Source organism: Ochotona curzoniae, unplaced genomic scaffold (assembly GCF_017591425.1).
Source record: "Ochotona curzoniae isolate NIBS_2020 unplaced genomic scaffold, NIBS_Ocur_1.0 scaffold_2683, whole genome shotgun sequence".
Taxonomy (NCBI): domain Eukaryota; kingdom Metazoa; phylum Chordata; class Mammalia; order Lagomorpha; family Ochotonidae; genus Ochotona; species Ochotona curzoniae.
In genome coordinates, this window is record NW_024467100.1 from 8199286 (window position 1) to 8212549 (window position 13264).

At 40.1% G+C, this 13264-nt stretch overlaps 2 protein-coding genes across 2 annotated transcripts; both read left to right on the plus strand.

Moving 5' to 3' along the window:
• The first annotated feature begins 1847 nt into the window (after positions 1 to 1847).
• On the plus strand, positions 1848 to 4717 carry LOC121171493 (olfactory receptor 6N2). The gene is made up of 2 exons (XM_041003200.1): positions 1848 to 1924; positions 3281 to 4717. Exon 2 carries the CDS (start codon positions 3287 to 3289, stop codon positions 4238 to 4240), a length of 954 nt encoding a protein of 317 aa, XP_040859134.1. The 5' UTR covers positions 1848 to 1924; positions 3281 to 3286; the 3' UTR covers positions 4241 to 4717.
• Positions 1854 to 11361, plus strand: LOC121171494 (olfactory receptor 6N1). Its single transcript, XM_041003203.1, has 2 exons — positions 1854 to 1924; positions 10282 to 11361. The coding sequence occupies exon 2, from the start codon at positions 10300 to 10302 to the stop codon at positions 11236 to 11238; it is 939 nt and encodes a 312-aa protein (XP_040859137.1). The 5' UTR covers positions 1854 to 1924; positions 10282 to 10299; the 3' UTR covers positions 11239 to 11361.
• The last annotated feature ends 1903 nt before the right edge of the window (positions 11362 to 13264 follow it).

The window sequence follows — 13264 nt, forward strand, 5'->3', positions numbered from 1 at the left end:
CATTTCCTAGATAGCTGCAACAGCCAAGGCTGCACCAGGATGAAGCCAGGATGAAGCCAGGAGCTGCTGGGTCTTGCACGTGGGCGACAGGGTCCCAAACACTTGAACTGTTTTCCACTGCTTCTCCTCAGCCATTATCAGAAAACTATATCAGAAATGGAGCTGTTAAGACATGACCCAGTTCCCATACTGGGTGTTGAGGTTGCAGGTAGCGGGTTTACTCACTATGCCACAGTACTGGCCCTAGAAGACGCTTTAAGGGCCATCTTATAATTCTCCTTTTGATTTTTAAATTCATTATACAGCAAAAAGATGTTGGGAATATTTGAAAGAATCTTTGAAAGTGTCGGGAGAAGGAAGTTGTCCTTTATGCTGCTATAAACTAGCTAGGTGTCGGCATGGGTGGCAGAAAGCCAAGTTTTCTGAAATGTCATTCATGACACAGCAGCTGTGACTAAGACCTGATGTGGTGTGATGTTGTTTCAGGAGGAGATGCTCTTGATAAGCTGCACAGCGGGTGAGAGAACCTTACACAGGTTTGTTAAGCAGATGATTGAAGACACTCGGTGAGGCGAAAGTTTATTTTCTAGAGATCGGCTGGGTGCTCCTGAAGTTGTCTCACAGAGATGCTAACCCGTAGAAAGAAGAAATGTCAGTGACAGTTCCTTGTAAGTAAAAGATGATCAAAAACATTTTTTACAGTTTCTCTGAGTCAATGGGAGTAGAGCAAGTGAGACCAAATTAAATTTCAGACACTAGTTCATTTTCATAAACAGAGCTTGATGTGTTCAGTCGCAACTGAAACAACAAAAATAACCTAAATTGAGGCTACAGAAAGTCAAATCCATCTAAGGAACATCAATTAACTTCATGGTTCTCTGCTTACTGTTCCTGGTATCAGTAGGGGGGACAAATCACAATTCAATACTCTATTCTCTAAGGTCTTACCCATTAATGGACTCACAGACTGAGTGAAGAGCATTAATTTCGTAAGTGGACAAAGTAGGTGTTACAGGAACATAGAAAAAAGAAAAACAAGTGGCTTTTTCTGGAGTCAGGACAGCCCATTATTAAGCAGCCAGCATTTGACCAGATTCTGAAGTGTGAGAAAGGGGAGGACAGGAGGACGAGAATTCAGGAAGCACCATGTGATCAGGGTTTGAAGGCACAGAAATGTCAGCAATCAACGACCTCTGTTTTAAAGTGTCTGTCTTTCAGAAAGGTGGATGCAGTGTCCCTTCTTGAAGAAGGGACTTGAGTATCATTTTGAGTGAATTCAATACTTAAGATATCAAAACCCAAAGTTTGTTTCTGGTACAGGTCATTTGCATTTGAAAGGGATATTTAAGGTTCAGTGAGTTGTATAAATAGGAGGAAAAGTATTACTATGCTATGGATTGAATTGGTTAGTTTAACATCTTTTTCATCTATTAACCTTAATGTCACAATCATTATGTCATAGATTAGGATAAAAAAAAAAGCCAGAAACTGCTAACAGAAACTGAAGAAGGAGAGAAATATAGGGCATAACTGGCCCTAGTCACTATTTTATACATTTAAAGGCACATTGTATCTTCTCTTTTCTGTTTTTCTTTTTGTGTCTGCTACACATTGTGCATGAGGATGGATAGAATGTGTAACTATGTATATGTATTCCTTACCTGTCTTAATACGTGTATTTTGGAAATACAGGGTTTATTCTCACTACCACTTTATGATTTTGTTGTTGTTGTTAATCCTTCAAATCTGCATTATCCAAGTGTGGTAATTATTTCTGTTCTTGTCCTATCAGGAAAACCCAGATGGTAAACTCACACACATATTTCTGAGTTTGAGATCAAAATTCATTTCAAGATGCTTTAAAAACATTCATCTGAACATTTGGTCATTTGCAAATGTTCCTCAGTGGTGCCTACATTTTTGGGTGAGTTTTCTGAATTGCTTTGCTATACAGAATACATGCTTCCCTAACTCAAGTTGCCTACTTTTTATCTGAAAAGTGTTTTTTTCCTATTTTATTCAGTTGATAATTATTTTTCTTTAAAACTCAGCTCAGGCCTAGTGAAGTAGCATGGCAGCTAAAGTCCTTGCCTTGCACGCATTAAGATCCCATATGAGCACTGGTTCTAATCCCGGCAGCCCTCCTCCCTGTCCAGGTCCCTGCTTGTGGCCTGGGAAAGCAGTCAAGGGCAGCCCAAAGCCTTGGGACCTTGTACCCGTGTGGGAGACCCAGAAAAGGCTCCAGGCTCCTCATTGGTTCAGCTCCAACCACTGCATCTGGGGATTGAATCAACAGACAGAAGTATTTCCTCTCTATTTCTCCTCTCTGTATATCTGATTTTCCAATAAAATAAAATGAATCTTTAAAAAAACTCAGCTCAAGCGATTCTTCTAAGAAGCCATCTTTAGTCTTCCCAGTCTGAGAAATGACACCTATCACTGATAGTCTGCAGTGTACTCTACTTCCTAGTCTACACAAGGATGAATGATTGACATTATCTACTTGATCAATGCCAGTGTAAGTTCATTGTTGAAGTTTGGATTCATTGACACATTTTGTTTCCAATTTATGCATATAAACGTTAGCTAAGTAAAAAGAAATGATACACTATTCTATCAATCTCATGTACAAAATTTACTCCTATAGAGTAAATTTGAGAAAGTCCATACAAAATGAAACTAGAGAGTATAACTTTATATTTCATATCTGTAATGTAGTATCCTTATGAAACACAAATAGGTAAGAATCTTTCCATTCTCTCTCCTATGAGCTTTCTCATCTGGAAAGTAGACATAACAATGGTACTGATTAGATGTGTTTACATTAATATGTTGAATACAAAGCATTTGTTAAAGTGCTAATATGAAGGTATGCTAGAAGTTCATGCAAAATGGAATGCAAGGGGGGCAGGCATGACAGCCTGGTGTTTAAAGTTCTTGCCTTGCATGTGCTGGGATCCCAAATGTATGCCAGACCCTGCACCTGCCTGGGAAACCGAAACATCTTCCTCTGTGTCTCTCCTTCTCTCTGTATATCTGACTTTCCACTAAAAATAAATCTTTTAAAAAATGGAATGAAATGATACATTTATTTTGATACAAAAATTGCTGAAATTCATGCATAGCATTCTTATGAATTAATGTTAATAGGGTAGTATTAACAATAACATCAGCAATAATGGTAATAAACGTGACACTGAGTTGAGAGATATATGAACTTTTCACCTGTGTTTGGATGCCATGTTAATTCAGTTTTTTCTCCTTTCTTTCTCCACCTCAGTGTCTCATGGAACAACACAACCACTCCAGTTTGACTGAATTTGTGCTCCTTGGCTTCCCCAATGTGGGGCATGTCCGGGGCTGGCTATTTGTCCTGCTACTTATAGCATATTTATTCACCATCTGTGGCAACCTGCTTATCTTCTTGGTCATACGACTGAATGCAGCCCTTCACACACCCATGTACCACTTTGTCAGTGTTCTTTCCTTCTTAGAGCTGTGGTATACAGCTACCACCATTCCAAAGATGTTGGCTAATCTTCTCAGTGAGAAGAAGACCATTTCTTTTGCAGGATGTCTCCTTCAGACATATTTCTTCCACTCCTTAGGGGCTTCTGAATGCTACCTTCTCACAGCCATGGCCTATGACCGGTATCTGGCCATCTGCCGACCTCTCCATTATCCTGCCATTATGACCACAGCACTCTGTGCCAAGATGGCTGCCAGTTGTTGGACTTGTGGCTTCCTGTGTCCCATTTCTGAAGTTATCCTGGTTTCTCAGCTCCCCTTCTGCAACTATAATGAAATCCCCCACATCTTCTGTGACTTTCCACCTCTGCTGAGCCTGGCCTGCAAGGACACATCTATTAACGTTCTGGTGGATTTTGCCATCAATGCGTTTATTATCCTCATCACCTTTCTCTTTATCATGGTTTCCTATGGGCGGATCATCGGGGCTGTGTTGAAAATAAAAACAGCAGCAGGAAGAAGGAAGGCTTTCTCCACATGTGCCTCACATCTAATTGTGGTCCTCATCTTCTTTGGGAGCATCATCTTCATGTATGTGAGGCTAAAGGAGAGCTACTCACTGACCCTTGACCGCACACTTGCTGTAGTGTATTCTGTACTAACACCACTGGCAAATCCAATCATCTACAGCCTTCGTAACAAGGAACTCATTAAAGCCATCAAGAGAACCATCTTCCAGAAAGAGCTCAAAAGTAGTCCAATACGCCACTGACTTTCTACTGAGATCCTTGCTTCATGTCCAGGTTCATCTTATGAAATTTTTAGGCTATTTAGCCTGGTCTTGAATACTCTTCCATTGTTACATGTAAACAGAATCCTGTCTCCTCTTACTTTCTTACAAACTTTGTATTTGTTACATTTTCTTTTCCACCCCCCACGTCTATACAATATCTACTTGAAGTCATAAGGGAGGAAGGTTTGAGGAATTTACATAGCAGTTAGGAGGGAGTCTACTAGTAAACGATTTGTTTGTCTAGCAGGTGCCTTTCCTTGGTCTGTTGGTTCCCATTCCCATGCCTGCAGATGAAGCACCTCTCTTTGATCTGTTATCTATTACCTGAGGATTAGGGAGTGTTTGGCTTGTGCATTTCCATATCAACCAGTCCCAGAGCCTTCCCAACAGAATTGCAATTGGCCATGGCTCCACACTGGCAAGGCTTCCCAATATCCTCTCAATCAATATCTTCCTACAAGGCATTAATCAATTGTCCTACAGATTGGAAATGGAACAGCCAGGACATAAACCAGCGTGCATATGGATTGCTGATGCTGCTGGCCACAACTTAACCTACCACATAATGTTAGCTCCCTCAATGTATTTGTCCAGCCTTCACTACTGGAAAACATTTTCTCCTGGTTTCCATAGCACCATATCCTTCTAATTTTTCCTTAGCTCTCCAAACAACTTTTCTAAATGTTCTCTTATACCACTCTCTAGCTAAATGTCCAGTTTTTGTTTTTAAATGGCTTTAGATACCATCTGTTCTGTGCAAACAACTCCTAGGTTTCTATCTCTACACTAGACACTGTTTTGAGCTTTTGACACATATGTAACTACACACTTGAGAACACTATTTGAATGACTCACAGGGATTTAAAATTTTATATTTTGAAGAATGAAATTTTCGAATTTCCAGCCATGAATACTGTATGCTATGATTGTCCCAGTTTTGTGCCAGAAATTATAAGATTTTATTTATTTATTTGAAAGGGAGACAGAGGGAGCTCTCTTACCCCTGCTTTTCTTCCTAAAGGCGCAGAGTATCTGTGTCTACATGAAGACTGAAGCTAGGACCTAGGAACTGAATCTAAGTCTCCCATGCAAGTGGCAAGGACCCAACTACTTGAGCCATGACCACTGATTTGGTCATTGGGAAGTGAGAATCAGGAACCTCATGTAGGACTCAAACCCATGAATTCTAATATGGATGGCAAGAATTCTAACTCCTAGACCAAACATCTGCCCACAAGTGATATGTTGAAATCTAAATTAGAAATGCTATTCCTAAGGCCATTCCCAATTGGATGTAAGATAAATCCTAGTGTCTCACCATGCTTCACGAGGCTAACAAAGCAGTTTACTGTCATTCTCTCCAACGTGACCCTCATTTCTTTACCCTTGTTTTATTCTTCCCTAGCCATATTGCCTCTTTTATTCTTTCAGACACTCAAATCTTTCTGGATTCAGTCTTTTCCATTGTACTTCCTTTGGTTCACTCCTTTTGTGTGTTCAAATATCACTTTCAAATGACATTATCTTTGAGAAGAATTCTGAACACCCAGCTGAATTCATGTTACTCATTTTCATCCTTTAAATTGTTTTATTTTTCTTCAAAACAGATGTAATCAATTATGCGTATGTGCTTTTGTAAATAAGTAGAACAATGTGTATATATATTATATAAATTAGAAAAATATGAATATACATTTATACATATATATTTATATATATAGTTTGACATTCTCTCCTAGAAATCTACAAACTGTGTTTGCTCTGATTTCATTTCAGACTTGTTGTTTGCTGTTTTTCTAGAATTTAGAATGTCTAAACGTATTATTTTGAACAACTGGTGAAAAAATATAATGAATATTATTTATTCCTGTCAGTTTTGTCATTGATCTTCAGTGATCCTAGTCTGATTCCTAACATTACTAGAACTCCTGGGTTCCAGGAAATACTGTGAGTCATCGTAGTTGTATTCATGTGGCTCACAAACCATCAGTCGCAGTTTGTTCTATGTCATCTTTGAATACTCCTAATAATTAGTCTTTATCTGAAAACCAGTTGTGTGCCACACTAGGTTATCTTTTTTATTTTGAAGATTTATTTTATTTTAAATTTTTTGGGGAAAGTCACATATACAGAGAGGAGGAGAGACAAAGAGGAAGTACTTCTGTCTGTTGATACACTCCCCAGTCAATCCGAAGCCGGGACTTCAGAACCTTTTTCAGGTCTCCTATGCTGGTGCAGAATTCCAAGGCTTTGGGCCATCCTTGATTGCTTTTACAGGCCAGAAGCAGGGAGTTGGATGGGAAGCGGGGCTGCTGGAATTGGAACTGGTCCCCACATAGGATCCTGGCACGTGCTAGGCAAAGACTTTAGCATCTAGGCTATTCTGCTAGGCCCTAGGTTATAATCTCTTGATATGTGTTTATTTATTCTCAAATTATGTTGAATAGGTAAGCAATCTCCAGATAAGCTTCATTGTAAAATTAAGTAGGTCAAAGTTACTATTTAACCCTTTATTTTCTTATGTAGCAGTATTGGTCTTGAATTTCAAAGCTAGCAATTAATCATAAAAATGAGATTTTTATTTCTCAATCACAAAGTTCTTAGAATCTCTGGAGCTTTCTAAACTATTTTCTCATACTTTTTGATATTCTAATAACTGCTTCAATTTCAAGACCTTTTTTCACCTACTTTTTTTTTTCCTCCTGTGTCTGCTGAGGGGAGAACGGAAGGGGGCTGCTCCTTGTACTCAAACTACATCAGCACCTGGAGATTGGGAGGCAGTCATTTGATAATGCCTTAGAGCCCCTGATGTTGGGAGAGTGTTCCGAGGGTGTTACTGAGTGGTTTTGATTGCTCTGAGACATTGTTGGCTTCCTTACGCCAGAGTTGAGAAAATCCTTCCAAGACCCACTGGCTGACCAAATCCATCCCAGTGTGCATCCATAGACCCAGACACTTGCTGCAAGGCTTAAACTCTACTGCTTTCCATTCTTTGATGAGGCACTTGGTGTCCTCTGCTGGCCTGGAGGAGCTGGCTGTCATGGTCCTGTGTATATCCAGACACGCTGTCCACTGCACAGGCATCAGCAACTGATGAGATTCAGTCCCAAATCTTGCACTCCCAAGGTTGGACCATGTATTTCTCTGTGGCCAGGATTTGAGTCAGGATATCTAGTTGGAGAGTCCCTTAGGGACTCTTGCATGAGGTGACCTCAGACTTGATTCCTATGTGTGGAAGCTAGTACAGCGTCAGGTTCTGCCACAGCCCATGCACACACCAGTGGATGCAGTTCACTAGTCAATTCTGCCATTAGTCCCATTTCTTGTGTGAACTGACGGGCACTCTTGCCTTGCCCAGCCAAGTCCAGCATAAACTCAGTCTTCATGTGGCTGAATATGGAAGAACTCCACAATTCCCTACCTATCCTGCTCCTAGCCACGGTTTTAGCATGTGTTGACTTGTGTTGCAGCCTAGCCTGGTCTCTCATGCATCTCCATCTGGCTGTAGTACACCCATGAGTAGTGCAACTTAACTCAGTGTTAACCTTAAACAGATCAGGGTCACGCATGCTGATGGGTGTTGTCATCTTGACTAGCCTGGCCTGCACATAGCCTTTGAATGTGTCTGCAGGTGCTGCAGCCTGTCCCAAGTAAACTTCCTCCCTGTTAAGCAAGGTGTACAGTCCACCCTGACTCAGCCTGTCGCTACTCCCCCAATTCTTGCATAAACAGGTGAGTGATGTAGTTACACAGAGGCGAACCCACAAATCCTCTATAGATGCTGCCCCAGATCCAGTTCTTTTGCATTCTGATGAGTGCTGCAGCCTAGTCTGGCGGCCCATCATCTGGTGATGGTAAAGTATTTACAAGCATGTCTACCTACAAATGCTTTAAATCAGGGCCCTTCCTCAAGAGAAGGAGAAATCAATGATAGACAAGGGATATTAATGAAAGGGTGAAGATGTATTTTAAACAGAACTTAACTACTAAACTAGGGTGTTGTTTAAGTATGTGTTTATATAGTCATTAATCAAATCAAACTAATGTGTTCATCCGCTAACATATTGATCATCTATTTGTGATCAAATTTTTAAAATCTTTTCCCCTAACATTTTAAAACTCAAACACCAAATAAAGTTCTGATGTTACATAGCCAGCTAGAAGAATATCAGGAATTTTAAATCTTAGATCGTGAGAAAAGACTCTTTTGGGGGTAAGTTAATGCTAAGAGGAAATTTTTGTTTTCTTGACAGAGGTAGGAACAGCAGACAAAATTGGGAATGTGCATTGGCAATATCTGTGCCATCCACACTCTGTCCTCATCATTTTGAGATCCAAGAAGGTTAGGAAGAAATGTCCTGTTATCATTAGGAGGTATATGTTTTCTCCCAAATCACACAAATCCCCTTTCCCTAGAATTTCCACAGCAGTTATTTCATTTTTGTTCAAGGAAAACATTCAAGTCTAAAAGGAAAACTTGAAGTGGCAGTTATTGCAGTAGTGAACTAACAGGTAATGAAGGACTCTTGGCTAATGAACTTCCTAGATGTCAGTTTGTCCTAAGAGACCATTTGAGCAACCCCGGGAGGTCTTCTCAGAAGACCCAGGAGCTTCTGTCCAATCAAGAATGTAGGTAATGGGAGAAGAATGTTTCATGTTTGACTTACTCCCACAGGTTCCATCAAATGCTAAGCTTTAACTTGTCCAGGTTTCAGGAGTGGTTCGATGTACTACTTCTAAAGAGAGCTAGAATCTGAACAGGCAGTTTCTTTGCACTTACGATTCTGCAGTGATTGGGCTCCCATAATCAAGCCAGAGCAGGTGTCTCCTCCTCACCAACGAGCTAGGGTAAGGACTTGGTCAGGCGGGTATTGGACCCTGTTACTTCCTTGTCTGAGCCTTGGGAATGCATTTGCAGCTTTCAGAAATTTCAGAATAGGTGTTGTATAACTAGTATTTATGGGGCACATCATTCAGAACACAGAAACACCATTTATAGGAAAACAAGTGTTCTGTTTACCAAATGCTACAGTGTAGTGTCCAGGTTCAGATTTAACTAATTGTAAAAGTATAACTCTTATCTGAATGACCTCCTCTTTATGAGTTCCAGTTTCTTTGTTGCAAAACAAGACACTGAATAAGGTGAATTCTAAAGATACACCCATCACCTTTTTATTTCTATAACTAAAACGTCATGGACTATGAGTAAGATAATTACAATATCTAGAATGCAGGGGACTTATTCTCTAAGTTTATTGGTGTGAGCAGAATTAAATATAATTGTAAGTAACCAAGGTAAGATAAATGCTGAATTGTACATGTAGCCCGGTTTTAAGGATCCTGACTTCAGTATCAAGAAAGTGAAGGAATTAATCAGGAACTAATGAGCTGAGGAAATAAATGTTATATTGTTCAACATCATCTTTATTATTAGGATATCAACAATTTTCTAAGCATTTTTGGAGGTAAGGCTACATATGAGATTTATTCATTTGTTTCACCAAGCTCACTGTGTTGCTGTAGTATAAAATGAATATATGAAAACAAGCACAATTCATAAGAATATGATTAGAGGAGCAGTGCAGAAGGATGGCTGAGCGCTCAGAGGTGAGGAACAGCAGTGTTTATCTTGAACAGTAAGGCAAGGAAAGTGACAGATATGATGGAAAGCAGTTTAGGTTTCCCAGAATGACTTGGGATAAATATTTTTCCAGCGACAACACCCAGGAAATCAAGCATTGCTATCGCCATTTGTCAAGTCATGAAATTTCTATAATAATGACAATAATGGTTAAACCCAAATCAGGATGTGTTAATTAGAAAAAGGCACTACAAACGTAAGGGTGAATACTCAGAAAGAAGCTGTTGATTGGGGAAGAGGGAGTTGGAGAATTGAAATACTGGCCTCTCAAAACATTTAGTGGTAGAGGTACAGGTAGAGGTACAGGACAAACATTTGAAAGGTTTTCTTCATGTTGGGACTTCTATGGCTCAACTTTCTTCTATACTTCACATTCTAGGGATAGGAACTATGAACGATGGACATTGGCAACTGGAGCCAGGTAACAGAATTCATCATCTTAGGCTTCCCCCATCTTCAGGGTGTCCAGACTTACCTCTTTCTCTTGCTCCTTCTCATTTACCTCACCACCATAATGGGCAACCTGCTGATATTCCTGGTGGTCCGCCTGGACTCTCGGCTCCACACACCCATGTACCACTTCATCAGCGTTCTCTCCCTCTTAGAACTTGGCTACACAGCTGCCACCATCCCCAAGATGCTGGCAAACCTGCTCAGTGAGAAGAAGACCATTTCATTCTCTGGCTGTCTTCTGCAGATATATTTCTTTCACTCCCTTGGAGCTACCGAGTGTTATCTACTGACAGCTATGGCTTATGATAGGTATTTAGCCATCTGCAGGCCCCTCCACTACCCCACCCTTATGAGTTCAACACTCTGTGCCAAGATTACTGTTGGCTGTTGGTTGGGAGGTTTGGCTGGGCCAGTGGTTGAAATTTCCTTGGTCTCTCGACTTCCCTTCTGTGGTCCCAATCACATTCAGCACATCTTTTGTGATTTCCCTCCTGTCCTGAGCTTGGCGTGTACTGACACATCGGTCAATGTCCTGGTAGATTTCATCATAAACTCTTGCAAGATTCTGGCAACCTTCCTGCTGATACTCAGCTCCTACATGCAGATCATCTGCACAGTACTGAGAATCCCTTCAGCTGCAGGCAGAAAGAAGGCTTTCTCTACTTGTGCCTCACACCTCACTGTCGTTCTCATATTCTATGGTAGCATTCTGTTTATGTACGTGCGGTTGAAGAAGAGCTATTCCCTGGACTATGATCGGGCACTGGCAGTGGTCTACTCTGTGCTTACACCCTTCCTCAACCCTTTCATCTACAGCTTGCGTAACAAGGAGATCAAAGAGGCTGTGAAGAGGCAGCTAAAGAGAACAACCATAGTAGGATGACCCTGGAAGGCAGGGAAGGGGCAGGTTAAGGCTGGAATGACACTGTGGTGACTCTATGGGTGATTCGTTGCCTCAGATGGGAAATAAAATGCTCAGTGGTTTTACATATGGAATAGTGGAGTTGGGACAAATGACACTGGACTTTCAAAATTACACGATCCTTGCACTTTGATGGAATCACATTCAGTTTGACACTAGAAATGCCACACTCTCTTGCAATTTGTTACAGTAACATGACTAGAAGTCTCAGATATTTGTTTCATGCTCATGTGTCTTACATGTGATAAAGTCCTGTAAAATTTACCGAGTGTAATATACATTAATTTAATAATGTCCCAAATATAAATTCAGCAAAATAAATGATTTCTTATACATTACTCACAATCACTACATGAAGACAGCATCTGCGAAATAAAGAATTTTTAAATTCTAGTTCATTCAATCAATGATCAGTTGAGTGATGTGTAGAGGTAACTCAATCTCCACAAAAACATCATTTAAGAATATTTTCTAATAAGACTATGTTGAAAGCATAAAGGTCCATAAGCCACATTACTCAATGTCTGGTTTAGAACTCATAATAAAATAAAAGTGTATTTAATTTTATTTATGTCATTTTGCCCAGGATTCTCATTTACACCTTATGTTTCAGAAAAAAATCCAGAAAAATAACTGGAGGTAATATTCAGGCAATCTCATGTAAAGGCAAATAGAAAAACAGACAGAATACTTGTGAAAAGGGAGAGCTTTTTGTATTTTTACTCCAGCAAATTATACAAGTCAGTCTTAGTCCTGCTACCTATATGCCTGATACAAAGTATGAAAAAATGCAGAACTGGGCAAGTATGATGACTCAGTTGGCTAATCCTGTGCTTGCATGTGCTGCTATCACATATAGGCACCAGTTCCTGTCCTGGCTGCTTCACTTCCCACCCAGTTTCCTACTTGTGACCTCAGAAGGCAATGGAGGATGGCTCGAGACCTTGGGACCCATGTGGGAGATTTGAAAGATGCTCCTTGCTCCTGGTTGGATTGGCTCAGCTCTGGCCATTGTGGCCGTTTGGGAAGTGAACCAGATGGAAGATCTTTGTCTCTGGCTTTCAATTTCTCTGTAAATATGCCTTTCCTGTAAAAATGGATGAATCTTACAAAAAGGAAGGAAAATGCAGGACTTGAGTCAATGAGTTGAGGTTATAGGCATTGAAATTATACTTACTTTATAATTAGTTATGCATAAATATAACTTAATGGGCATTGAAATTACAGTGTATAATTTTTTATGCTCAAGTACAACTGGGATAATTTGTAAAAAGAAAAATATACATTCTCTTCATTTAAGCTGAAAAGTGAAGTGAAATCAGTTATCCAGTCAAGAATGCATTAATAGCAATACTTTTTTTGCTAAAACTGTAAATTTAGATCTAGATTGATAAAATGATTTCAATAAGTATCAGGCAAGTGAGAGTTAGGACTCTGAAACAAAGAATGCAAAATTTATTTTTATCTTCCCTTTCATGTCCTTGTAGTCTTTGAAAGGTGTGGAAAAGAAAATTAAAAACAGAAGCAGTCAGTATAATAAGTAAAATATGACAATTTGGATATGGGTCTGGAAAGAAATAGGCAATGGTAGCTAGGAGACTGACTTTTTTTTTTTTAAAAAAAAAGATTTATTTATTTTTATTGGAAAGTCAGATACACAGAGAGGAGGAGAGAAGGAGAGAAAGATCTTCCATCCGCAGATTCACTTCCCTGATGGCCCCAATGGCCAATCCAAAGTCAGAAGTCAGGAGTTTCTTCTGGGTCTCCCATGTTGAGTGCAAGGTCCCAAGTCTTTGGGCCGTCTTTGACTGCTTTTTCAGGTCACGGGCAGGAAGCTGGATGGAAAGCAGGCTGGCCTGGACACAATGCCCTTATAGGATCCTGGCATGTTCAAGGCAAAGACTTTAGCTGCTAGGCTACTATGTGGGGCCCAGGAGGTTGACTTCTAAGGAATTGCAAAAACAAGAGTGAAAAGTCAACCTCTCTG